At 50.0% G+C, this 27640-nt stretch overlaps 1 protein-coding gene across 1 annotated transcript in view; it reads left to right on the forward strand.

Annotated features, from left to right (window-relative positions):
• Positions 1–26284, forward strand: part of LOC129843404 (ryanodine receptor 2-like) — a gene marked incomplete at its 5' end in the record, with an annotated part of 131407 nt that extends 105123 nt beyond the window's left edge. The window contains 6 exon segments of the mRNA XM_055912113.1: positions 773–907; positions 8248–8404; positions 16288–16352; positions 20524–20624; positions 23872–23923; positions 25867–26284. Of these exon segments, the coding sequence (XP_055768088.1) occupies positions 773–907; positions 8248–8404; positions 16288–16352; positions 20524–20624; positions 23872–23923; positions 25867–25962 (606 nt within the window).
• Between the last annotated feature and the right edge of the window lie 1356 nt (positions 26285–27640).

Consider the following 27640-nt stretch of genomic DNA (forward strand, 5'->3'; position numbering starts at 1 on the left):
AAAAATATAATATAGTTCCATGGTGGCTTTCAACTTCTTCACTAATAACGACTTGGGTTAGGAGCTGGGTTAGGAGCCTGGTTAGGGGCTGGGTAGCACCTCTCTCTCTGCCTCCAGAGACATTGGACTGAGTGTCAATATGCACAAATGTTCTAAGTCAGTAGGGAAGTGCTAGTCTTCACATGTCATATCTATCTTAACATCCTCAACTGTATGTTGGTCCGAGAATACTGTCATTGAGGTTTACTCTCTCTCTCTCTCTCTCTCTCTCTCTCTCTCTCTCTCTCTCTCTCTCCCTTTCTCCCTCTCTCTCTCTCTCTCTCTCTCTCTCTCTCTCTCTCTCTCTCTCTCTCTCTCTCTCTCTCTCTCCCTCTCTCCCTCTCTCCCTCTCTTTCTCTTTCTCTCTCTCTTTCTCGCTCTCTCTCTCTCTCTCTTTCTCGCTCTCGCTCTCGCTCTCTCTCTTTCTCGCTCTCGCTCTCTCTCTCTCTCTCTCTCTCTCTCTCTCTCCCTCTCTCTCTCTCTCTCTCTCTCTCTCTCTCTCTCTCTCCCTCTCTCCCTCTCTTTCTCTTTCTCGCTCTCTCTCTATTTCTCGCTCTCGCTCTCGCTCTCGCTCTCTCTCTTTCTTGCTCTCGCTCTCTCTCTCTCTCTCTCTCTCTCTCTCTCTCTCTCTCTCTCTCTCTCTCCCTCTCTCTCTCTCCATCTCTCTCTCTCTGTCTGTCTCTCTCTCTCTCTCTCTCTCTTTCTTTCTTTCTTTCTTCCTTTCCCTCCCCAGCTGGTTCTGACAGTAGGACTACTGGCTGTGGTGGTGTATCTCTACACCGTGGTGGCGTTCAACTTCTTCAGGAAGTTCTACAATAGAGGGGAAGAGGGAGAGACACCGGACATGAAGTGTGATGACATGCTCACAGTGAGTAGTCAAACCTGAGCCTGTATTCACAAAGAGTTTAATCTACAATCAGTATGTTTTCTAGATCACACTGAATCAGATTATACAGACAAGAAGGACCTGATCCTAGATCAGTTTGTCTTCTACATCACACTGAATCAGATTATACAGACAAGAAGGACCTGATCCTAGATCAGTTTGTCTTCTAGATCACACTGAATCAGATTATATAGACGAGGAGGACCTGATCCTAGATCAGTTTCTCTTCTGAATCAGATTATATAGACAAGGAGGACCTGATCCTAGATCAGTTTGTCTTCTAGATCACTCTGAATCAGATTATACAGACAAGGAGGACCTGATCCTAGATCAGTTTGTCTTCTAGATCACTCTGAATCAGATTATACAGACAAGGAGGACCTGATCCTAGATCAGTTTCTCTTCTGAATCAGATTATATAGACAAGGAAGACCTGATCCTAGATCAGTTTGTCTTCTAGATCACACTGAATCAGATTATACAGACAAGGAGGACCTGATCCTAGATCAGTTTGTCTTCTAGATCACTCTGAATCAGATTATACAGACAAGGAGGACCTGATCCTAGATCAGTTTCTCTTCTGAATCAGATTATATAGACAAGGAAGACCTGATCCTAGATCAGTTTGTCTTCTAGATCACACTGAATCAGATTATACAGACAAGGAGGACCTGATCCTAGATCAGTTTCTCTTCTGAATCAGATTATATAGACAAGGAAGACCTGATCCTAGATCAGTTTGTCTTCTAGATCACACTGAATCAGATTATACAGACAAGGAGGACCTGATCCTAGATCAGTTTCTCTTCTGAATCAGATTATATAGACAAGGAAGACCTGATCCTAGATCAGTTTGTCTTCTAGATCACTCTGAATCAGATTATACAGACAAGGAGGACCTGATCCTAGATCAGCACTGACTTCATTGTAAACAACACAATATCATCTCTGAATGTGTTAGTCACTGTAAGGGTTATTGACCTCGTTTATCCAGCTACAGCTGGAACCCCATTTCAGTCAGCGGTTCTATGTCCCACTACTTCATCCTCCTTTATGTCGACTTGATTGCCGTGCCGACGACCCGGTTGCCGTGCCGACGGGCAGAGCTGTGATGAACGCAGTTCGTTAAGCTAACGGGCTAATTAAACACTAGTTGCTGGGATGCAGCTGCTAATTGCCTAGTATTCCCTGACATGGTGAGACAGAGAAAGGTGGTGTCAGAACGAGGTCTGCTGATTGGCCGGGCCAGGTCTAATTAGCCCCAGATGTAACGGTTTACGGAATAAAGATCTGGGTTGTGGGACCCTATCCCCTCTATAGTGCACTACTATTGAGTCCTACGGGCCTAAAGTAGTGTACTAAAGTGGTAATCGGTTGCCATTTGGGACTCAGGGCTGAGAAATGCCTTAATGACCTATTCTATTGTGGTCGTATTGGCAGGAGCACAGCCATCAGAGCCTATCAGAATGAACCGTTCATGTGTAGAAAATCCCAAATTGTTTGCATAGTCACCTTACACATTTACATTTAAGTCATTTAGCAGACGCTCTTATCCAGAGCGACTTACAAATTGGAAAGTTCATACATATTCATCCTGGTCCCCCCGTGGGGAATGAACCCACAACCCTGGCGGTGCAAGCGCCATGCTCTACCAACTGAGCCACACGGGACCTTACACACAGCTCTGACACACACACACTTCCCCCACCAGACATGCCACCAGGGGTCTTTTCACAGTCCCCAAATCTAGAACAAATTCAAGAAAGTGTACAGTATTATATAGAGCCCTTATTGCATGGAACTTCCTTCCATCTCATGTTGCTCAAACAAACAGCAAACCTGGTTTCAGAAAACAGATAAAGACACACCTCACGCCACATCGCCTCTCCCCTATTGGACCCGGATAGTGTGCAACAGATAAAGACACACCTCACGCCACATCGCCTCTCCCCTATTGGACCCGGATAGTGTGCAACAGATAAAGACACACCTCACGCCACATCGCCTCTCCCCTATTGGACCCGGATAGTTTGTGTGTATTGATATGTCGGCTACGTGTGCCTTCGTGTTTGTATTTGACGTAGTTCTGTCCTTGAGCTGTTCTTGTCTTACCCTGTGGTAAGTGTCTATATTAGCCCCTACAGGCAGACAGACAGACAGGAGACAAGGCCTGTATTAGCCCCTACAGGCAGACAGACAGACAGGAGACAAGGCCTGTATTAGCCCCTACAGGCAGACAGACAGACAGCCGTACAGACAGCCGTACAGACAGCCGTACAGACAGCCGTACAGACAGACAGCCGTACAGACAGACAGACAGACAGACAGACAGACAGACAGACAGACAGACAGCCGTACAGACAGACAGACAGACAGACAGACAGACAGACAGCCGTACAGACAGCCGTACAGACAGCCGTACAGACAGACAGACAGACAGACAGACAGACAGACAGACAGACAGACAGACAGACAGACAGACAGACAGACAGGGCCTGTATTAGCCCCTACAGAGTGACAGACAGACAGGGTCTGTATTAGCCCCTACAGAGTGACAGACAGGGGACAGTAACATCATGCTCTGTGTCTCTGCGTTAATCCTCCCAGAGCCAGCCACCCATGACATTCCATTAGTCCATTCTCTGCTGCTACTTCCTATTAAGGAGTCCTCTCTGGATCTGACAGGTCTGGAGGAAGAGGACAAAGATCAACATGACACCCTATTCCCTTTATAGTGCACTACTGTTGACCAGGGCCCAGTCAAAAGGAGTGCACTACATAGGGGACAGTGTTCCATTTGGGATGCATGCAGAGGATTAGCTAGGAGCTGGGTTAGGGGCTGGGTTAGGGGCTGGGTTAGGGGCTGGGTTAGGGGCTGGGTTAGGGGCTGGGCTAGGGGATGGGCTAGGGGCTGGGTTAGGGGCTGGGTTAGGGGCTGGGTTAGGAGCTGGGTTAGGGGATGGGCTAGGGGATGGGCTAGGGGCTGGGTTAGGGGCTGGGTTAGGGGATGGGTTAGGGGATGGGCTAGGGGATGGGCTAGGGGCTGGGTTAGGAGCTGGGCTAGGGGCTGGGTTAGGAGGCTGGTTAGGAGCTGGGTTAGGGGCTGGGCTAGGAGCTGGGTTAGGAGCTGGGTTAGGGGCTGGCCTAGGAGCTGGGTTAGGTGCTGGGCTAGGGGCTGGGTTAGGGGCTGGGTTGGGGGCTGGGTTAGGGGCTGGGTTGGGAGCTGGGTTAGGGGATGGGTTAGGGGATGGGTTAGGGGCTGGGTTAGGAGCTGGGTTAGGGGCTGGGTTAGGAGCTGGGTTAGGGGCTGGGTTAGGAGCTGGGTTAGGGGCTGGGTTAGGAGCTGGGTTAGGGGCTGGGTTAGGAGCTGGGTTAGGGGCTGGGTTAGGAGCTGGGTTAGGGGCTGGGTTAGGGGATGGGTTAGGGGCTGGGCTAGGTGCTGGGTTAGGCGCTGGGTTAGGGGCTGGGTTAGGGGATGGGTTAGGGGCTGGGCTAGGTGCTGGGTTAGGGGCTGGGTTAGGGGCTGGGTTAGGGGCTGGGTTAGGGGATGGGTTAGGGGCTGGGCTAGGGGCTGGGTTAGGGGCTGGGTTAGGGGGTGGGCTAGGGGCGGGGTTAGGGGCTGGGTTAGGGGCTGGGTTAGGAGATGGGCTAGGGGCTGGGTTAGGGGCTGGGTTAGGAGCTGGGCTAGGGGCTGGGTTAGGAGGCTGGTTAGGAGCTGGGTTAGGGGCTGGGCTAGGAGCTGGGTTAGGAGCTGGGTTAGGGGCTGGGCTAGGAGCTGGGTTAGGAGCTGGGTTAGGAGCTGGGTTAGGGGCTGGGCTAGGAGCTGGGTTAGGTGCTGGGCTAGGGGCTGGGCTAGGGGCTGGGTTAGGGGCTGGGTTGGGGGCTGGGTTGGGAGCTGGGTTGGGAGCTGGGTTAGGGGCTGGGTTAGGGGCTGGGTTAGGGGCTGGGTTAGGGGCTGGGTTAGGGGCTGGGTTAGGAGCTGGGTTAGGTTCTGGGTTAGGAGCTGGGTTAGGGGCTGGGCTAGGGGCTGGGCTAGGGGATGGGTTAGGGGCTGGGTTAGGGGCTGGGTTAGGGGATGGGTTAGGGGCTGGGTTAGGGGCTGGGTTAGGGGCTGGGTTAGGGGATGGGTTAGGGGATGGGTTAGGGGCCGGGTTAGGGGCCGGGTTAGGGGCCGGGTTAGGAGCCGGGTTAGGGGCTGGGTTGGGGGCTGGGTTAGGAGCTGGGTTAGGTTCTGGGTTGGGGCTGGGCTAGGGGATGGGTTAGGGGCTGGGTTAGGGGCTGGGTTAGGGGATGGGTTAGGGGCTGGGTTAGGGGCTGGGTTAGGAGCTGGGTTAGGGGCTGGGTTAGGGGATGGGTTAGGGGATGGGTTAGGGGCTGGGTTAGGAGCTGGGTTAGGGGCTGGTTTAGGAGCTGGGTTAGGGGCTGGGTTAGGAGCTGGGTTAGGGGCTGGGTTAGGGGCTGGGTTAGGGGCTGGGTTAGGAGCTGGGTTAGGGGCTGGGTTAGGAGCTGGGTTAGGGGCTGGGTTAGGAGCTGGGTTAGGGGCTGGGTTAGGGGATGGGTTAGGGGCTGGGCTAGGTGCTGGGTTAGGCGCTGTGTTAGGGGCTGGGTTAGGTGATGGGTTAGGGGCTGGGCTAGGTGCTGGGTTAGGGGCTGGGTTAGGGGCTGGGTTAGGGGATGGGTTAGGGGCTGGGCTAGGTGCTGGGTTAGGGGCTGGGTTAGGGGCTGGGTTAGGGGGTGGGCTAGGGGCGGGGTTAGGGGCTGGGTTAGGGGCTGGGTTAGGGGATGGGCTAGGGGCTGGGTTAGGGGCTGGGTTAGGAGCTGGGCTAGGGGCTGGGTTAGGAGGCTGGTTAGGAGCTGGGTTAGGGGCTGGGCTAGGAGCTGGGTTAGGAGCTGGGTTAGGGGCTGGGCTAGGAGCTGGGTTAGGTGCTGAGCTAGGGGCTGGGTTAGGGGCTGGGTTGGGGGCTGGGTTGGGAGCTGGGTTAGGGGCTGGGTTGGGAGCTGGGTTAGGGGCTGGGTTAGGTGCTGGGTTAGGAGCTGGGTTAGGTTCTGGGTTAGGGGCTGGGCTAGGGGATGGGTTAGGGGATGGGTTAGGGGCTGGGTTAGGGGATGGGTTAGGGGCTGGGTTAGGGGCTGGGTTAGGAGCTGGGTTAGGGGCTGGGTTAGGAGCTGAGTTAGGGGCTGGGTTAGGGGCTGGGTTAGGGGCTGGGTTAGGAGCTGGGTTAGGGGCTGGGTTAGGGGATGGGTTAGGGGCTGGGCTAGGTGCTGGGTTAGGCGCTGGGTTAGGGGCTGGTTTAGGGGATGGGTTAGGGGCTGGGCTAGGTGCTGGGTTAGGGGCTGGGTTAGGGGCTGGGTTAGGGGATGGGTTAGGGGCTGGGCTAGGTGCTGGGTTAGGGGCTGGGTTAGGGGCTGGGTTAGGGGGTGGGCTAGGGGCGGGGTTAGGGGCGGGGTTATGGGCTGGGTTAGGGGATGGGTTAGGGGCTGGGTTAGGGGCTGGGCTAGGAGCTGGGCTAGGGGCTGGGTTAGGAGCTGGGTTAGGGGCTGGGTTAGGAGCTGGGTTAGGGGCTGGGTTAGGGGCTGAGCTAGGGGCTGGGTTAGGAGCTGGGTTAGGGGCTGGGTTAGGGGCTGGGCTAGGGGCTGGGTTAGGAGCTGGGTAAGGGGATGGGCTAGGGGCTGGGTTAGGAGCTGGGTTAGGGGCTGGGTTAGGAGCTGGGTTAGGGGCTGGGTTAGGAGCTGGGTTAGGGGCTGGGTTAGGGGCTGGGCTAGGAGCTGGGTTAGGGGCTGGGTTAGGAGCTGGGTTAGGGGCTGGGTTAGGAGCTGGGTTAGGGGCTGGGTTAGAGGCTGGGTTAGGGGCTGGGTTAGGGGCTGGGTTAGGAGCTGGGTTAGGGGCTGGGTTAGGGGCTGGGTTAGGAGCTGGGTTAGGAGCTGGGTTAGGGGCTGGGTTAGGAGCTGGGTTAGAGGCTGGGTTAGGGGCTGGGTTAGGAGCTGGGTTAGAGGCTGGGTTAGGGGCTGGGTTAGGGGCTGGGTTAGGAGCTGGGCTAGGAGCTGGGTTAGAGGATGGGTTAGTGGCCAGGTTAGGAGCTGGGTTAGGGGCTGGGTTAGGGGCTGGGTTAGGGGCTGGGTTAGGGGCTGGGCTAGGAGCTGGGTTAGGTGCTGGGTTAGGGGCTGGGTTAGGGGCTGGGTTAGGAGGCTGGTTAGGAGCTGGGTTAGGGGCTGGGCTAGGAGCTGGGTTAGGAGCTGGGTTAGGGGCTGGGCTGGGTTAGGGGCTGGGTTAGGAGCTGGGTTAGGGGCTGGGTTAGGAGCTGGGTTAGGGGCTGGGTTAGGGGCTGGGTTAGGAGCTGGGTTAGGGGCTGGGTTAGGTGCTAGGTTAGGAGCTGGGTTAGGAGCTGGGTTAGGAGCTGGGTTAGGGGCTGGGTTAGGAGCTGAGTTAGGGGCTGGGTTAGGAGCTGGGTTAGGAGCTGGGTTAGGGGCTGGGTTAGGATCTGGGTTAGGAGCTGGGTTAGGGGCTGGGTTAGGAGCTGGGTTAGGTGCTAGATTAGGGGCTGGGTTAGGGGCTGGGTTAGGAGCTGGGTTAGGAGCCTGGTTAGGGGCTGGGTAGCACCTCTCTCTCTGCCACCTTAGATATTGGACTGTGTCAATATTCACAAATGTACAAAGTCAGTAAGGAAGTCCTAGTCTTCACATGTCATATCTATCTTAACATCCTCAACTGTATGTTGGTCCGAGAATACTGTCATTGAGGTTTACTCTCTCTCTCTCTCTCTCTCTCTCTCTCTCTCTCTGTCTCTCTCTCTCTTGGTCTCTCTCACTCTATATCTCTCTCTGTCTCTCTCTCTCTCTCTCTGTCTCTCTCTCTCTTTATCTCTCTCTATCTGTCTCTCTCTCTATGTCTCTCTCTCTATGTCTCTCTCTCTGTCTCTCTCTCTGTCTCTCTCTCTTTCTGTCTCTCTCTCTCTCTGTCTCTCTCTCTCTCTCTCTCTCTCTCTCTCTCGGTCTCTCTTCTCTATATCTCTCTCGCTCTATATCTCTCTCTCTCTCTCTTTCTCTCTCTATCTCTCTATATCTGTCTCTCTCTCTATATCTCTCTCTCTCTGTCTCTCTCTCTATATCTCTCTCTCTCTGTCTCTCTCTCTCTCGCTCTCTCTCTCTCTCTCTCTCTCTCTCTCTCTCTCTCTCTCTCTCTCTGTCTCTCTCTGTTTCTCTCTCTCTCTTTGTCTCTCTCTGTCTCTCTCTGTCTCTCTCTCTCTCTCTATCTCTCTGTCTCTCTCTCTATCTCTCTGTCTCTCTCTCTGTCTCTCTCTCTGTCTCTCTCTCTCTCTCTCCAGTGTTACATGTTCCACATGTACGTGGGCGTGCGGGCAGGAGGGGGCATCGGTGACCAGATCGAGGATCCAGCTGGTGATGAGTATGAGATCTACAGGATCATCTTTGACATCACCTTCTTCTTCTTCGTCATCGTCATCCTCCTGGCCATCATCCAGGGTGAGGGGGTTGGCTCTTTTGGCAAACTGATCAAATCAAATCAAATCAAGTTTATTTTATATAGCCCTTCGTACATCAGCTAATATCTCGAAGTGCTGTACAGAAACCCAGCCTAAAACCCCAAACAGCAAGCCATGCAGGTGACAAACTGATGATGTCAAAAGGGCATTATAAATACATTTGATTGATTGATGGATTGAGGGAATGGGGGTTGGCTGTTCACGTCAGGACAGGGCTGAAAGTCTCTGTCTCCATGATGTCTAGTATTACTGTATCTAGTTGTTATTGACTGGGCTGTGTTGTCTGTCCAGGACAGGACTGACTGTCTCCATGATGTCTAGTATTACTGTATCTAGTTGTTATTGACTGGGCTGTGTTGTCTGTCCAGGACAGGACTGACTGTCTCTGTCTCCATGATGTCTAGTATTACTGTATCTAGTTGGTATTGACTGGGCTGTGTTGTCTGTCCAGGACAGGACTGACTGTCTCCATGATGTCTAGTATTACTGTATCTAGTTGTTATAGACTGAGCTGTGTTGTCTGTCCAGGACAGGACTGACTGTCTCCATGATGTCTAGTATTACTGTATCTAGTTGTTATTGACTGGGCCGTGTTGTCTGTCCAGGACAGGACTGACTGTCTCCATGATGTCTAGTATTACTGTATCTAGTTGTTATAGACTGGGCTGTGTTGTCTGTCCAGGACAGGACTGTCTCTGTCTCCATGATGTCTAGTATTACTGTATCTAGTTGTTATTGACTGGGCTGTGTTGTCTGTCCAGGACAGGACTGACTGTCTCCATGATGTCTAGTATTACTGTATCTAGTTGTTATTGACTGGGCTGTGTTGTCTGTTCAGGACAGGACTGACTGTCTCTGTCTCCATGATGTCTTGTATTACTGTATCTAGTTGTTATTGACTCTGTGTTGTCTGTCCAGGACAGGACTGACTGTCTCCATGATGTCTAGTATTACTGTATCTAGTTGTTATTGACTGGGCTGTGTTGTCTGTCCAGGACAGGACTGACTGTCTCTGTCTCCATGATGTCTAGTATTACTGTATCTAGTTGTTATTGACTGGGCTGTGTTGTCTGTTCAGGACAGGACTGACTGTCTCTGTCTCCATGATGTCTAGTATTACTGTATCTAGTTGGTATTGACTCTGTGTTGTCTGTTCAGGACAGGACTGACTGTCTCCATGATGTCTAGTATTACTGTATCTAGTTGTTATTGACTGGGCTGTGTTGTCTGTCCAGGACAGGACTGACTGTCTCTGTCTCCATGATGTCTAGTATTACTGTATCTAGTTGTTATTGACTCTGTGTTGTCTGTCCAGGACAGGACTGACTGTCTCTGTCTCCATGATGTCTAGTATTACTGTATCTAGTTGTTATTAACTCTGTGTTGTCTGTCCAGGACAGGACTGACTGTCTCCATGATGTCTAGTATTACTGTATCTAGTTGTTATTGACTGGGCTGTGTTGTCTGTCCAGGACAGGACTGTCTCTGTCTCCATGATGTCTAGTATTACTGTATCTAGTTGTTATTGACTCTGTGTTGTCTGTTCAGGACAGGACTGACTGTCTCCATGATGTCTAGTATTACTGTATCTAGTTGTTATTGACTGGGCCGTGTTGTCTGTCCAGGACAGGACTGACTGTCTCTGTCTCCATGATGTCTAGTATTACTGTATCTAGTTGTTATTGACTGGGCTGTGTTGTCTGTTCAGGACTGACTGTCTCTGTCTCCATGATGTCTAGTATTACTGTATCTAGTTGTTATTGACTCTGTGTTGTCTGTCCAGGACAGGACTGACTGTCTCCATGATGTCTAGTATTACTGTATCTAGTTGTTATTGACTGGGCTGTGTTGTCTGTTTAGGACAGGACTGACTGTCTCTGTCTCCATGATGTCTAGTATTACTGTATCTAGTTGTTATTGACTGGGCTGTGTTGTCTGTTCAGGACAGGACTGTCTCTGTCTCCATGATGTCTAGTATTACTGTATCTAGTTGTTATTGACTCTGTGTTGTCTGTTCAGGACAGGACTGACTGTCTCCATGATGTCTAGTATTACTGTATCTAGTTGTTATTGACTGGGCCGTGTTGTCTGTCCAGGACAGGACTGACTGTCTCTGTCTCCATGATGTCTAGTATTACTGTATCTAGTTGTTATTGACTCTGTGTTGTCTGTCCAGGACAGGACTGACTGTCTCCATGATGTCTAGTATTACTGTATCTAGTTGTTATTGACTGGGCTGTGTTGTCTGTCCAGGACAGGACTGTCTCTGTCTCCATGATGTCTAGTATTACTGTATCTAGTTGTTATTGACTCTGTGTTGTCTGTTCAGGACAGGACTGACTGTCTCCATGATGTCTAGTATTACTGTATCTAGTTGTTATTGACTGGGCCGTGTTGTCTGTCCAGGACAGGACTGACTGTCTCTGTCTCCATGATGTCTAGTATTACTGTATCTAGTTGTTATTGACTGGGCTGTGTTGTCTGGCCAGGACAGGACTGACTGTCTCCATGATGTCTAGTATTACTGTATCTAGTTGTTATTGACTGGGCTGTGTTGTCTGTCCAGGACAGGACTGTCTCTGTCTCCATGATGTCTAGTATTACTGTATCTAGTTGTTATTGACTCTGTGCTGTCTGTTCAGGACTGACTGTCTCCATGATGTCTAGTATTACTGTATCTAGTTGTTATTGACTGGGCCGTGTTGTCTGTCCAGGACAGGACTGACTGTCTCTGTCTCCATGATGTCTAGTATTACTGTATCTAGTTGTTATTGACTGGGCTGTGTTGTCTGGCCAGGACAGGACTGACTGTCTCCATGATGTCTAGTATTACTGTATCTAGTGGTTATTGACTGGGCTGTGTTGTCTGTCCAGGACAGGACTGACTGTCTCCATGATGTCTAGTATTACTGTATCTAGTTGTTATTGACTGGGCTGTGTTGTCTGTCCAGGACAGGACTGACTGTCTCCATGATGTCCAGTATTACTGTATCTAGTTGTTATTGACTGGGCTGTGTTGTCTGTCCAGGACAGGACTGACTGTCTCTGTCTCCATGATGTCTAGTATTACTGTATCTAGTTGTTATTGACTGGGCTGTGTTGTCTGTTCAGGACAGGACTGACTGTCTCTGTCTCCATGATGTCTAGTATTACTGTATCTAGTTGTTATTGACTCTGTGTTGTCTGTCCAGGACAGGACTGACTGTCTCCATGATGTCTAGTATTACTGTATCTAGTTGTTATTGACTGGGCTGTGTTGTCTGTCCAGGACAGGACTGTCTCTGTCTCCATGATGTCTAGTATTACTGTATCTAGTTGTTATTGACTCTGTGTTGTCTGTCCAGGACAGGACTGACTGTCTCCATGATGTCTAGTATTACTGTATCTAGTGGTTATTGACTGGGCTGTGTTGTCTGTCCAGGACAGGACTGACTGTCTCCATGATGTCTAGTATTACTGTATCTAGTTGTTATTGACTGGGCTGTGTTGTCTGTCCAGGACAGGACTGACTGTCTCTGTCTCCATGATGTCTAGTATTACTGTATCTAGTTGTTATTGACTGGGCTGTGTTGTCTGTTCAGGACAGGACTGACTGTCTCTGTCTCCATGATGTCTAGTATTACTGTATCTAGTTGTTATTGACTCTGTGTTGTCTGTCCAGGACAGGACTGACTGTCTCCATGATGTCTAGTATTACTGTATCTAGTTGTTATTGACTGGGCTGTGTTGTCTGTCCAGGACAGGACTGTCTCTGTCTCCATGATGTCTAGTATTACTGTATCTAGTTGTTATTGACTCTGTGTTGTCTGTTCAGGACAGGACTGACTGTCTCTGTCTCCATGATGTCTAGTATTACTGTATCTAGTTGTTATTGACTGGGCTGTGTTGTCTGTCCAGGACAGGACTGACTGTCTCCATGATGTCTAGTATTACTGTATCTAGTTGTTATTGACTGGGCTGTGTTGTCTGTCCAGGACAGGACTGACTGTCTCTGTCTCCATGATGTCTAGTATTACTGTATCTAGTTGTTATTGACTGGGATGTGTTGTTTGTTCAGGACAGGACTGACTGTCTCTGTCTCCATGATGTCTAGTATTACTGTATCTAGTTGTTATTGACAGGGCTGTGTTGTCTGTCCAGGACAGGACTGACTGTCTCCATGATGTCTAGTATTACTGTATCTAGTTGTTATTGACTGGGCTGTGTTGTCTGTCCAGGACAGGACTGACTGTCTCCATGATGTCTAGTATTACTGTATCTAGTTGGTATTGACTCTGTGTTGTCTGTCCAGGACAGGACTGACTGTCTCTGTCTCCATGATGTCTAGTATTACTGTATCTAGTTGTTATTGACTGAGCTGTGTTGTCTGTCCAGGACAGGACTGTCTCTGTCTCCATGATGTCTAGTATTACTGTATCTAGTCGTTATTGACTGAGCTGTGTTGTCTGTCCAGGACAGGACTGTCTCTGTCTCCATGATGTCTAGTATTACTGTATCTAGTTGTTATTGACTGGGCTGTGTTGTCTGTCCAGGACAGGACTGACTGTCTCCATGATGTCTAGTATTACTGTATCTAGTTGTTATTGACTGGGCTGTGTTGTCTGTCCAGGACAGGACTGACTGTCTCTGTCTCCATGATTTCTAGTATTACTGTATCTAGTTGGTATTGACTGGGCTGTGTTGTCTGTCCAGGACAGGACTGACTGTCTCCATGTTGTCTAGTATTACTGTATCTAGTTGTTATTGACTGGGCTGTGTTGTCTGTCCAGGACAGGACTGACTGTCTCTGTCTCCATGATGTCTAGTATTACTGTATCTAGTTGTTATAGACTGGGCTGTGTTGTCTGTTCAGGACAGGACTGACTGTCTCCATGATGTCTAGTATTACTGTATCTAGTTGTTATTGACTCTGTGTTGTCTGTCCAGGACAGGACTGACTGTCTCTGTCTCCATGATGTCTAGTATTACTGTATCTACTTGTTATTGACTGGGCTGTGTTGTCTGTCCAGGACAGGACTGACTGTCTCCATGATGTCTAGTATTACTGTATCTAGTTGTTATTGACTGGGCTGTGTTGTCTGTTCAGGACAGGACTGACTGTCTCCATGATGTCTAGTATTACTGTATCTAGTTGTTATTGACTGGGCTGTGTTGTCTGTTCAGGACAGGACTGACTGTCTCTGTCTCCATGATGTCTAGTATTACTGTATCTAGTTGTTATTGACTGGGCTGTGTTGTCTGTTCAGGACAGGACTGACTGTCTCCATGATGTCTAGTATTACTGTATCTAGTTGTTATTGACTGGGCTGTGTTGTCTGTCCAGGACAGGACTGACTGTCTCCATGATGTCTAGTATTACTGTATCTAGTTGTTATTGACTCTGTGTTGTCTGTTCAGGACAGGACTGACTGTCTCCATGATGTCTAGTATTACTGTATCTAGTTGTTATAGACTGGGCTGTGTTGTCTGTCCAGGACAGGACTGACTGTCTCCATGATGTCTAGTATTACTGTATCTAGTTGTTATTGACTGGGCCGTGTTGTCTGTCCAGGACAGGACTGACTGTCTCCATGATGTCTAGTATTACTGTATCTAGTTGTTATTGACTGGGCTGTGTTGTCTGTTCAGGACAGGACTGTCTCTGTCTCCATGATGTCTAGTATTACTGTATCTAGTTGTTATTGACTCTGTGTTGTCTGTTCAGGACAGGACTGACTGTCTCCATGATGTCTAGTATTACTGTATCTAGTTGTTATTGACTGGGCCGTGTTGTCTGTCCAGGACAGGACTGACTGTCTCTGTCTCCATGATGTCTTGTATTACTGTATCTAGTTGTTATTGACTCTGTGTTGTCTGTCCAGGACAGGACTGACTGTCTCCATGATGTCTAGTATTACTGTATCTAGTTGTTATTGACTGGGCTGTGTTGTCTGTCCAGGACAGGACTATCTCTGTCTCCATGATGTCTAGTATTACTGTATCTAGTTGTTATTGACTCTGTGTTGTCTGTTCAGGACAGGACTGACTGTCTCCATGATGTCTAGTATTACTGTATCTAGTTGTTATTGACTGGGCTGTGTTGTCTGTCCAGGACAGGACTGACTGTCTCCATGATGTCTAGTATTACTGTATCTAGTTGGTATTGACTCTGTGTTGTCTGTCCAGGACAGGACTGACTGTCTCTGTCTCCATGATGTCTAGTATTACTGTATCTAGTTGTTATTGACTGGGCTGTGTTGTCTGGCCAGGACAGGACTGACTGTCTCCATGATGTCTAGTATTACTGTATCTAGTTGTTATTGACTGGGCTGTGTTGTCTGTCCAGGACAGGACTGACTGTCTCCATGATGTCTAGTATTACTGTATCTAGTTGTTATTGACTGGGCTGTGTTGTCTGTCCAGGACAGGTCTGACTGTCTCCATGATGTCTAGTATTACTGTATCTAGTTGTTATTGACTGGGCTGTGTTGTCTGTCCAGGACAGGTCTGACTGTCTCCATGATGTCTAGTATTACTGTATCTAGTTGTTATTGACTGGGCTGTGTTGTCTGTTCAGGACAGGACTGACTGTCTCCATGATGTCTAGTATTACTGTATCTAGTTGTTATTGACTGGGCTGTGTTGTCTGTCCAGGACAGGACTGACTGTCTCCATGATGTCTAGCATTACTGTATCTAGTTGTTATTGACTCTGTGTTGTCTGTTCAGGACAGGACTGACTGTCTCCATGATGTCTAGTATTACTGTATCTAGTTGTTATAGACTGGGCTGTGTTGTCTGTCCAGGACAGGACTGACTGTCTCCATGATGTCTAGTATTACTGTATCTAGTTGTTATTGACTGGGCCGTGTTGTCTGTCCAGGACAGGACTGACTGTCTCCATGATGTCTAGTATTACTGTATCTAGTTGTTATTGACTGGGCTGTGTTGTCTGTTCAGGACAGGACTGTCTCTGTCTCCATGATGTCTAGTATTACTGTATCTAGTTGTTATTGACTCTGTGTTGTCTGTTCAGGACAGGACTGACTGTCTCCATGATGTCTAGTATTACTGTATCTAGTTGTTATTGACTGGGCCGTGTTGTCTGTCCAGGACAGGACTGACTGTCTCTGTCTCCATGATGTCTTGTATTACTGTATCTAGTTGTTATTGACTCTGTGTTGTCTGTCCAGGACAGGACTGACTGTCTCCATGATGTCTAGTATTACTGTATCTAGTTGTTATTGACTGGGCTGTGTTGTCTGTCCAGGACAGGACTATCTCTGTCTCCATGATGTCTAGTATTACTGTATCTAGTTGTTATTGACTCTGTGTTGTCTGTTCAGGACAGGACTGACTGTCTCCATGATGTCTAGTATTACTGTATCTAGTTGTTATTGACTGGGCTGTGTTGTCTGTCCAGGACAGGACTGACTGTCTCCATGATGTCTAGTATTACTGTATCTAGTTGGTATTGACTCTGTGTTGTCTGTCCAGGACAGGACTGACTGTCTCTGTCTCCATGATGTCTAGTATTACTGTATCTAGTTGTTATTGACTGGGCTGTGTTGTCTGGCCAGGACAGGACTGACTGTCTCCATGATGTCTAGTATTACTGTATCTAGTTGTTATTGACTGGGCTGTGTTGTCTGTCCAGGACAGGACTGACTGTCTCCATGATGTCTAGTATTACTGTATCTAGTTGTTATTGACTGGGCTGTGTTGTCTGTCCAGGACAGGTCTGACTGTCTCCATGATGTCTAGTATTACTGTATCTAGTTGTTATTGACTGGGCTGTGTTGTCTGTCCAGGACAGGTCTGACTGTCTCCATGATGTCTAGTATTACTGTATATTTGAGCCTTCGGTTCTTCTTCTCTCCACCAGGTCTGATAATTGATGCGTTTGGAGAACTGAGAGACCAGCAGGAGCAGGTGAAGGAGGACATGGAGGTACGTACTCAGAGCTGTGTGTGTGTGTGTGTGTGTGTGTGTGTGTGTGTGTGTGTGTGTGTGTGTGTGTGTGTGTGTGTGTGTGTGTGTGTGTGTGTGTGTGTGTGTGTGTGTGTGTGTGTGTGTGTGTGTGTGTGTGTGTGTGTGTCTTTCTGTGTGTGTGTGTGTGTGTGTCTTTCTGTGTGTGTGTGTGTGTGTGTGTGTGTGTGTGTGTGTGTGTGTGTGTGTGTGTGTGTGTGTGTGTGTGTGTGTGTCTATTTGTGTGTGTGTGTGTGTGTGTGTCTATTTGTGTGTGTGTCTATTTGTGTGTGTGTGTCTATTTGTGTGTGTGTGTGTGTGTGTGTGTGTGTGTGTGTGTGTGTGTGTGTGTGTGTGTGTGTGTGTGTGTGTGTGTGTGTGTGTGTGTGTGTGTGTGTGTGTGTGTGTGTGTGACTCAGAGCACACAGCAGTGTGTGTCAGCATTATAAAGAGACTCAACAGGAGGGAGGAAACTGCTGAAGCACATCATTGGTAAACACACATTCATATTCACACAACGCTGAAACATGGACTAGTTTAACAGGTAGTCATATTCCCACAGTGCTGAAACAGAGACTAGTTTAACAGGTAGTCATATTCCCACAGTGCTGAAACAGAGACTAGTTTAACAGGTAGTCATATTCCCACAGTGCTGAAACAGAGACTAGTTTAACAGGTAGTCATATTCCCACAGTGCTGAAACAGAGACTAGTTTAACAGGTAGTCATATTCCCACAGTGCTGAAACAGAGACTAGTTTAACAGGTAGTCATATTCCCACAGTGCTGAAACAGAGACTAGTTTAACAGGTAGTCATATTCCCACAGTGCTGAAACAGAGACTAGTTTAACAGGTAGTCATATTCCCACAGTGCTGAAACAGAGACTAGTTTAACAGGTAGTCATATTCCCACAGTGCTGAAACAGAGACTAGTTTAACAGGTAGTCATATTCACACAGTGCTGAAACAGAGACTAGTTTAACAGGTAGTCATATTCCCACAGTGCTGAAACAGAGACTAGTTTAACAGGTAGTCATATTCCCACAGTGCTGAAACAGAGACTAGTTTAACAGGTAGTCATATTCACACAGTGCTGAAACAGAGACTAGTTTAACAGGTAGTCATATTCCCACAGTGCTGAAACAGAGACTAGTTTAACAGGTAGTCATATTCCCACAGTGCTGAAACAGAGACTAGTTTAACAGGTAGTCATATTCCCACAGTGCTGAAACAGAGACTAGTTTAACAGGTAGTCATTTTCCCACAGTGCTGAAACAGAGACTAGTTTAACAGGTAGTCATATTCACACAGTGCTGAAACAGAGACTAGTTTAACAGGTAGTCATATTCCCACAGTGCTGAAACAGAGACTAGTTTAACAGGTAGTCATGGCCACCCAAGTGTCTCAGCGGTCTAAGGCACTGCATCGATGTGTTGCGGCGTCACTACAGCGCACAATTGGCCCAGCGTCATCTGGGTTAGGGGAGGGTTTGGCTGGGGGTGCTTTACTTGGCTCATCGCGTTCTAGCGACTCCTTGTGGCGGGCCGGGTGCCTGCAAGCTGGCCTCGGTCGTCAGTTGAACTCCGACACATTGGTGCGGCTGGATTCCGGGTTAAACGGGCAGTGTGTTAAGAAGCAGCGTGGCTTGGCGGGTCATGTTTCGGGCAGGACTCATAACTCGACCTTCGACATCTCCCGAGCCTGTTGTAGAGTTACAGCGATGAGACAAGACAGGGAGCCTGGCTGATATGGTGGCTGATCTCTCAGAGGGTCATCTGAGGACAACAACAACAAACAGTGTCTCTGATGAGGATCAACAGCTCGTCCTCGGATCAACAGCTCGTCCTCGGAAGAGCGCTGGAGGAACTAAGTTCAGATGTTACTCAACAGCTAAAGGGGAGATAGTATTATGGGATGTTCAGGATTACGGTTACAGGACACTAGTATCCTCAAGACACTGTTAGCTCATGGCTAAACAGGAGAGAGAGTCAGGACCATGACAGCCTACAGGACCAATCTGCATGCTGAACAGTGTGTATGATACTGGGTGCATCTCAAATAACACCCTATTCCCTTTGTAGTGCACTACTTTTAACCAGAGCCCTATAGGCCATGGTCAAAAGTAGTGCACTACATAGGGAATAGGGTGCCGTTTGCGAAAGCATCCATGGACACTAGGGCTGGATGACTCCTAGTCGTAGGGAGGGGAGGTAAAGCAGCAATGATTGATTGTATTGTGGGCTCTTGACCGGTTTTGTTAAAACTAACTCATCTGACAGGAAAATCATAACTGGTATCTGACATCAGGAGTTCTCATACCTCTCCTCGCGGGTCCCCAAGATGTTTCACTATTTAGTTGACCAGTTGAATCAGGTGAGCTAGCTGTGGAATAGTTAAATACATGGAACTGTTGGGGTCCTGAGGAGAGGTTGGAGAATGTCTGGGGACCTGAGGAGAGGTTGGAGAATGTCTGGGGACGTGAGAAGAGGTTGGAGAACGTCTGGGGACCTGAGGAGAGGTTGTAGAATGTCTGGGGTCCTGAGAAGAGGTTGGAGAATGTCTGGGGACCTGAGAAGAGGTTGGAGAATGTCTGGGGGTCCTGAGGAGAGGTTGGAGAATGTCTGGGGACGTGAGAAGAGGTTGGAGAACGTCTGGGGGTCCTGAGGAGAGGTTGGAGAACGTCTGGGGGTCCTGAGGAGAGGTTGGAGAACGTCTGAGGGTCCTGAGGAGAGGTTGGAGAATGTCTGGGGACGTGAGGAGAGGTTGGAGAACGTCTGGGGACCTGAGAAGAGGTTGGAGACCGTCTGGGGACCTGAGAAGAGGTTGGAGAATGTCTGGGGGTCCTGAGGAGAGGTTGGAGAATGTCTGGGGGTCCTGAGGAGAGGTTGGAGAATGTCTGGGGACGTGAGGAGAGGTTGGAGAACGTCTGGGGTCCTGAGGAGAGGTTGGAGAATGTCTGGGGACATGAGACGAGGTTGGAGAACGTCTGGGGGTCCTGAGGAGAGGTTGGAGAATGTCTGGGGACGTGAGGAGAGGTTGGAGAACGTCTGGGTGTCCTGAGCAGAGGTTGGAGAACGTCTGGGGGTCCTGAGGAGAGGTTGGAGAATGTCTGGGGGTCCTGAGGAGAGGTTGGAGAACGTCTGGGGGTCCTGAGGAGAGGTTGGAGAATGTCTGGGGACGTGAGGAGAGGTTGGAGAACGTCTGGGGTCCTGAGGAGAGGTTGGAGAATGTCTGGGGACGTGAGAAGAGGTTGGAGAACGTCTGGGGGTCCTGAGGAGAGGTTGGATAATGTCTGGGTACGTGAGGAGAGGTTGGAGAACGTCTGGGTGTCCTGAGCAGAGGTTGGAGAACGTCTGGGGGTCCTGAGGAGAGGTTGGAGAACGTCTGGGGGTCCTGAGGAGAGGTTGGAGAACGTCTGGGGACGTGAGGAGAGGTTGGAGAACGTCTGGGTGTCCTGAGCAGAGGTTGGAGAACGTCTGGGGGTCCTGAGGAGAGGTTGGAGAACGTCTGTGGGTCCTGAGGAGAGGTTGGAGAACGTCTGGGGGTCCTGAGGAGAGGTTGGAGAATGTCTGGGGACGTGAGGAGAGGTTGGAGAATGTCTGGGGACGTGAGGAGAGGTTGGAGAACGTCTGGGGACCTGAGGAGAGGTTGGAGAATGTCTGGGGACGTGAGAAGAGGTTGGAGAACGTCTGGGGGTCCTGAGGAGAGGTTGGATAATGTCTGGGGACGTGAGGAGAGGTTGGAGAACGTCTGGGTGTCCTGAGCAGAGGTTGGAGAACGTCTGGGGACGTGAGAAGAGGTTGTAGAATGTCTGGGGACGTGAGGAGAGGTTGGAGAATGTCTGGGGACGTGAGGAGAGGTTGGAGAATGTCTGGGGACGTGAGGAGAGGTTGGAGAACGTCTGGGTGTCCTGAGCAGAGGTTGGAGAACGTCTGGGGGACCTGATGAGAGGTTGAAGAACCACTGTCTTATACAGTCTGAATCTCTGGATCTGTGTCTTCCCTCATTGTAGAATTTGGTAATAGATGTGAAACACTGGTGTTGGAAATTCAAAACGAGATGAATCTGAGCCATCTTGCCCGCTGTGTTGAGTGACATGCAGAGAGATGAGGTTGGCTGGCAGCATCACATACAGACGTGTCTTTCTCTTGCAGACCAAATGCTTCATCTGCGGAATAGGAAACGACTACTTTGACACAGTACCTCACGGCTTCGAGACTCACACCCTGCAGGAGCACAACTTGGCCAACTATCTGTGAGTAGAGACATACGTCCCCCCCTGTCATCTCCAGTTAGTGTTCAGAGACATAGTTCCCCCCTGTCATCTCCAGTCAGTGTCCAGAGTCTGTCAGAGACATACGTCCCCCCTGTCATCTCCAGTTAGTGTCCAGAGACATACGTCCCCCTGTCATCTCCAGTCAGTGTCCAGAGTCTGTCAGAGGCATACGTCCACCCTGTCTTCTCCAGTCTGTGTCCAGAGTCTGTCAGAGACATACGTCCCCCCTGTCAGAGACATACGTCCCCCCTGTCATCTCCAGGCAGTGTCCAGAGTCTGTCAGAGACATACGTCCCCCCTGTCATCTCCAGTTAGTGTCCAGAGACATAGTTCCCCCCTGTTATCTCCAGTCAGTGTCCAGAGTCTGTCAGAGACATACGTCCCCCCTGTCGTCTCCAGTCAGTGTCCAGAGACATACGTCCCCCCTGTTATCTCCAGTCAGTGTCCAGAGTCTGTCAGAGACATACGTACCCCCTGTCATCTCCAGTCAGTGTCCAGAGTCTGTCAGAGACATACGTCCCCCCTGTCTTCTCCAGTCAGTGTCCAGAGTCTGTCAGAGACATACGTCCCCCCTGTCTTCTCCAGTCAGTGTCCAGAGTCTGTCAGAGACATACGTCCCCCCTGTCTTCTCCAGTCAGTGTCCAGAGACATACGTCCCCCTGTCATCTCCAGTCAGTGTCCAGAGTCTGTCAGAGGCATATGTCCACCCTGTCTTCTCCAGTCTGTGTCCAGAGTCTGTCAGAGACATACGTCCCCCCTGTCATCTCCAGTCAGTGTCCAGAGTCTGTCAGAGACATACGTCCCCCCTGTTATCTCCAGTCAGTGTCCAGAGTCTGTCAGAGACATACGTCCCCCCTGTCATCTCCAGTCAGTGTCCAGAGTCTGTCAGAGACATACATCCCCTCTGTCATCTCCAGTCAGTGTCCAGAGACATACGTCCCCCTGTCTTCTCCAGTCAGTGTCCAGAGTCTGTCAGAGACATACGTCCCCCCTGTTATCTCCAGTCAGTGTCCAGAGTCTGTCAGAGACATACGTCCCCTCTGTCATCTCCAGTCTGTCAGAGACATTCGTCCCCCCTATCATCTCCAGTTAGTGTCCAGAGACATACGTCCCCCCTGTCTTCTCCAGTCAGTGTCCAGAGTCTGTCAGAGACATACGTCCCCCCTGTTATCTCCAGTCAGTGTCCAGAGTCTGTCAGAGACATACGTCCCCTCCGTCAGAGACATACGTCCCCCCTGTCATCTCCAGTCAGTGTCCAGAGACATACGTCCCCCCTGTCATCTCCAGTCAGTGTCCAGAGTCTGTCAGAGACATACGTCCCCCCTGTCATCTCCAGTCAGTGTCCAGAGTCTGTCAGAGACATACGTCCCCCCTGTCTTCTCCAGTCAGTGTCCAGAGTCTGTCAGAGACATACGTACCCCCTGTCATCTCCAGTCAGTGTCCAGAGTCTGTCAGAGACATACGTCCCCCCTGTCTTCTCCAGTCAGTGTCCAGAGTCTGTCAGAGACATACGTCCCCCCTGTCTTCTCCAGTCAGTGTCCAGAGTCTGTCAGAGACATACGTCCCCCCTGTTATCTCCAGTCAGTGTCCAGAGTCTGTCAGAGACATACGTCCCCCCTGTTATCTCCAGTCAGTGTCCAGAGTCTGTCAGAGACATACGTCCCCCTGTCTTCTCCAGTCAGTGTCCAGAGTCTGTCAGAGACATACGTCCCCCTGTCTTCTCCAGTCAGTGTCCAGAGTCTGTCAGAGACATACGTCCCCCTGTCTTCTCCAGTCAGTGTCCAGAGTCTGTCAGAGACATACGTCCCCTCTGTCAGAGACATACGTCCCCCCTGTCATCTCCAGTCAGTTTCCAGAGTCTGTCAGAGACATACGTCCCCCCTGTCATCTCCAGTCAGTGTCCAGAGTCTGTCAGAGACATACGTCCCCCCTGTCATCTCCAGTCAGTGTCCAGAGTCATACGTCCCCCCTGTTATCTCCAGTCAGTGTCCAGAGACATACGTCCCCCCTGTCATCTCCAGTCAGTGTCCAGAGTCTGTCAGAGACATACGTCCCCCCTGTCATCTCCAGTCAGTGTCCAGAGTCATACGTCCCCCCTGTTATCTCCAGTCAGTGTCCAGAGTCTGTCAGAGACATACGTCCCCCCTGTCATCTCCAGTCAGTGTCCAGAGTCTGTCAGAGACATACGTCCCCCTGTCTTCTCCAGTCAGTGTCCAGAGTCTGTCAGAGGGGATGAGGTTTAGTTTACTACTGTGTCCTCTTCCCCCCCAACTCTCTCTTTAATGTTGTGTTGTTGGTTCTGCAGAAGCGCTGCAGTGAACAGGAGTGGGGAGAAGGGGCGGCCCTGTTTTGTCCCTCTTTCTAAAGACTTTCCTGCTCGATAACAGCGTGGCTCTATGTTGCACTAGGAGGCTATTGATCACGTCGTCATGCAGAGTAGAGAGAAGATCAGGAAGTAGAGGGAATTAAACCGACTCATTTCCTGCTCTATTCTGCTCCACATTCTGTTAAAAGGGGCAATCAGCGGTTGAAATCTTAACCAAAGTGTCCTCCCCGCCTCTGTTTTGGTATAAAGATGAGGGATGGGGCTGGAGAAATGGAACCACTCTCATACTCCTAGACAGAGCTATGGAGGACTGACCATCCATGAGATGTTAACGATGGTTTAACCATGTTTTAGAGGCTGTACAGGGGTTGTCGACTTTCTTACCAAACACTGGACTAACAAAAGCTTGTATTTTGGGGTTTGTGATGTTGACTTTGTTACCAAACACTGGACTAACAAACAGCTTGTCTGTTGGGTTTGTGATGTTGACTTTCTTACCAAACACTGGACTAACAAACAGCTTGTCTGTTGGGTTTGTGATGTTGACTTTGTTACCAAACACTGGACTAACAAACAGCTTGTCTTTTGGGTTTGTGATGTCGACTTTGTTACCAAACACTGGACTAACAAACAGCTTGTCTTTTGGGTTTGTGATGTCGACTTTGTTACCAAACACTGGACTAACAAACAGCTTGTCTGTTGGGTTTGTGATGTCGACTTTGTTACCAAACACTGGACTAACAAACAGCTTGTCTGTTGGGTTTGTGATGTCGACTTTGTTACCAAACACTGGACTAACAAACAGCTTGTATTTTGGGTTTGTGATGGGGTATGAAACTCTGTCAGCTGTCTGATTGAAGTGATGCTAATTCTAAATGCCTTTCTGTTTTTGCTTTCCAGCTTTTTTGTGATGTATCTCATTAACAAAGATGAAACGGAGCACACGGGCCAGGTAAGAGTCTCAGGTTTACACCTCTAATGGCACCTGACTCCCTATGTAGTGCACTCCTTTGGACCAGAGCACATAGGCTCCATAGGGCCCTAGTCAAATGTAGTGCACTCCTTTGGACCAGAGCACATAGGCTCCATAGGGCCCTAGTCAAATGTAGTGCACTCCTTTGGACCAGAGCACATAGGCTCCATAGGGCCCTAGTCAAATGTAGTGCACTCCTTTGGACCAGAGCACATCGGCTCCATAGGGCCCTAGTCAAATGTAGTGCACTCCTTTGGACCAGAGCACATCGGCTCCATAGGGCCCTAGTCAAATGTAGTGCACTCCTTTGGACCAGAGCACATAGGCTCCATAGGGCCCTAGTCAAATGTAGTGCACTCCTTTGGACCAGAGCACATAGGCTCCATAGGGCCCTAGTCAAATGTAGTGCACTCCTTTGGACCAGAGCACATAGGCTCCATAGGGCCCTAGTCAAATGTAGTGCACTCCTTTGGACCAGAGCACATCGGCTCCATAGGGCCCTAGTCAAATGTAGTGCACTCCTTTGGACCAGAGCACATCGGCTCCATAGGGCCCTAGTCAAATGTAGTGCACTCCTTTGGACCAGAGCACATCGGCTCCATAGGGCCCTAGTCAAATGTAGTGCACTCCTTTGGACCAGAGCACATAGGCTCCATAGGGCCCTAGTCAAATGTAGTGCACTCCTTTGGACCAGAGCACATCGGCTCCATAGGGCCCTAGTCAAATGTAGTGCACTCCTTTGGACCAGAGCACATCGGCTCCATAGGGCCCTAGTCAAATGTAGTGCACTCCTTTGGACCAGAGCACATCGGCTCCATAGGGCCCTAGTCAAATGTAGTGCACTCCTTTGGACCAGAGCACATCGGCTCCATAGGGCCCTAGTCAAATGTAGTGCACTATAAAGGGAATCGGGTGTGATTTTGGACACAAGGACACACAAAATAGACTTTTCCCTCCCATCACTGTTCACACAACAACCTCCCCAGTGGCTCTGCACCTCAGAGGAGAAAACACTGTCTCATCATCAGCAGTATGCTCCGTCACTCTCTACAGTTGTAGAAAATATAATCATTTAACCTCAGGGAATTGACTACAACACATACAAACCAGAAAGAGAACCATTTAACCTCAGGGAATTGACTATAACACATACAAACCAGAAAGAGAACCATTTGACCTCAGGGAATTGACACCAACACATACAAACCAGAAAGAGAACCATTTAACCTCAGAGAATTGACACCAACACATACAAACCAGAAAGAGAACCATTTAACCTCAGGGAATTGACTATAACACATACAAACCAGAAAGAGAACCATCTAACCTCAGGGAATTGACACCAACAAATACAAAGACTCCTAAAAGACAAATCTACAGGTCACGTAGGCCTCATTTGTGCAGGTTATAATTTTCATTGCACCTTCGTTAAGTTAGTGTATGTTAGTAGAGAGACCATTGGCTTGTGACTGTAGAGGTACATTATCCTGGATGATAGACATCTTATCCATACTTGTTATATATTAAATCAACTGTCTGATACCCCTCCCTTTCCTCCCCTCCCTCCCCTTCCCTCTCTACCCCCCCCCTCCCCCCTCCCCTCTCTATCCTCCCCTCCCTCCCTCCCTCCCCCCTCCCCTCCCTTTCCTCCCCTCCCTCCCCTTCCCTCTCTACCCCCCCCTCCCCCCTCCCCTCTCTATCCTCCCCTCCCTCCCTCCCTCCCTCCCCCCCTCCCCTCACTATCCTCCCCTCCCTCCCCCCTCCCCCCCTCCCCTCACTATCCTCCCCTCCCCCCCCCCTCCCCTCTCTATCCTCCCCTCCCTCTCTCTATCCTCCCCTCCCTCCCCTCCTCTATCCTCCCCTCCCCTCTCTATCCCCCCCCCCCCCCCTCCCCTCTCTATCCCCCCCTCCCCCGTCTCCAGGAGTCGTATGTGTGGAAGATGTACCAGGAGCGTTGCTGGGAATTCTTCCCTGCCGGAGACTGTTTCCGCAAACAATACGAAGACCAGCTCAACTGATCAATGAATCAACTGATCAATTCAACTGACCTACTGATCAGCTGATCTATTGATCCAGAGACTTGTCCTTTCTTACTGATCAATGTGAAAGGGGAGGGGGCTGCTTCGTCACCTTCCTTCGTCAGCTACCCCCTCGCTGTTCAGAATGCTTTCCAGACACTGTACATAATAATATAATGACGATGATTATTCAACTGTATAATTTCCTTCCTGGGGTACGTTTGGAACACAGGGCTGTGTTTTCACTTTGAGGACTCAATGCTTCATCTATACATCTGCTTTTAATAATTCCACATAGATGACAAGCAAACTAAATGATTGGGGGGGGGGGGACGCTGAAGAAAAGGAGGGGAGATGGGGGGGGTGGGGGACGCTGAAGAAAAGGAGGGGAGATGGGGGGGGTGGGGGACGCTGAAGAAAAGGAGGGGGGGGGGGAAGGACTAAAACCGAACTGCTTTGTGGGATAGCCATGGGACGTGTTTCTCCAGAGAACACATGGATGAATAAAACAGGCTGTTGCTCGTCCTCTACGCCTCAGGAATGACACGGTGTACAGGACTGTACAGTACATACAGGAGATGAAGGGCAGGCCCAGCGGACGGAGGGCTGGACCAACGGGGCGACATGATGAGGAAACAGTGTACAGGACTGTACAGTACATACAGGAGATGAAGGGCAGGTCCAGCGGACGGAGGAATGACACGGTGTACAGGACTGTACAGTACATACAGGAGATGAAGGGCAGGTCCAGCGGACGGAGGAATGACACGGTGTACAGGACTGTACAGTACATACAGGAGATGAAGGGCAGGCCCAGCGGACGGAGGGCTGGACCAACGGGGCGACATGATGAGGAAACAGTGCCTTACCAAGCCGGGTCTGAGCACAGCTATGCAAGCTGGAGAAACAGAGGAATGCTTGGATGGCACCATCAACACGCCAGCATGTGGAGACTGATACACGGTGCTGATGGTTCTGACATGACGATGGGAGGCTGTGTGTGTGTGGTGTGTCTGGGAGACAGCGTGGACGGATTGTTTGTGTGTTGGAGATAAGACAAGGAGGTAGGATGATAGAGAGGGAAGGAGGGAGGGAGGTAGAAAGAGAAGGATGAGAGAGTGAAGGAGGGAGGGAGAGAGAGAAGGAGAGAGAGAGAGAGAGAGAGAGAGAGAGTGAGTGAAGGAGGGAGGGAGAGAGAGAAGGATGAGAGAGTGAAGGAGGGAGGGAGTGAAGGAGGGAGAGAGAGTGAAGGAGGGAGGGAGAGAGAGAGAGAGAGAGTGAAGGAGGGAGGGAGTGAAGGAGGGAGGGAGAGTGAAGGAGGGAGGGAGAGAGAGAGAGAGTGAAGGAGGGAGGGAGAGAGAGAGTGAAGGAGGGAGGGAGTGGAGGGAGAGAGAGTGAAGGAGGGAGGGAGAGAGAGAGAGAGAAGGAGGGAGGGAGAGAGAGAGAGAGAGTGAAGGAGGGAGGGAGAGAGAGAGTGAAGGAGGGAGGGAGTGGAGGGAGAGAGAGTGAAGGAGGGAGGGAGAGAGAGAGTGAAGGAGAGAGGGAGTGAAGGAGGGAGAGAGAGTGAAGGAGGGAGGGAGAGAGAGAGAGTGAAGGAGAGAGGGAGTGAAGGAGGGAGAGAGAGTGAAGGAGGGAGGGAGAGAGAGAGTGAAGGAGGGAGGGAGTGAAGGAGGGAGAG

Source organism: Salvelinus fontinalis, unplaced genomic scaffold (assembly GCF_029448725.1).
Source record: "Salvelinus fontinalis isolate EN_2023a unplaced genomic scaffold, ASM2944872v1 scaffold_0131, whole genome shotgun sequence".
NCBI classification, from domain to species: Eukaryota; Metazoa; Chordata; class Actinopteri; order Salmoniformes; family Salmonidae; genus Salvelinus; species Salvelinus fontinalis.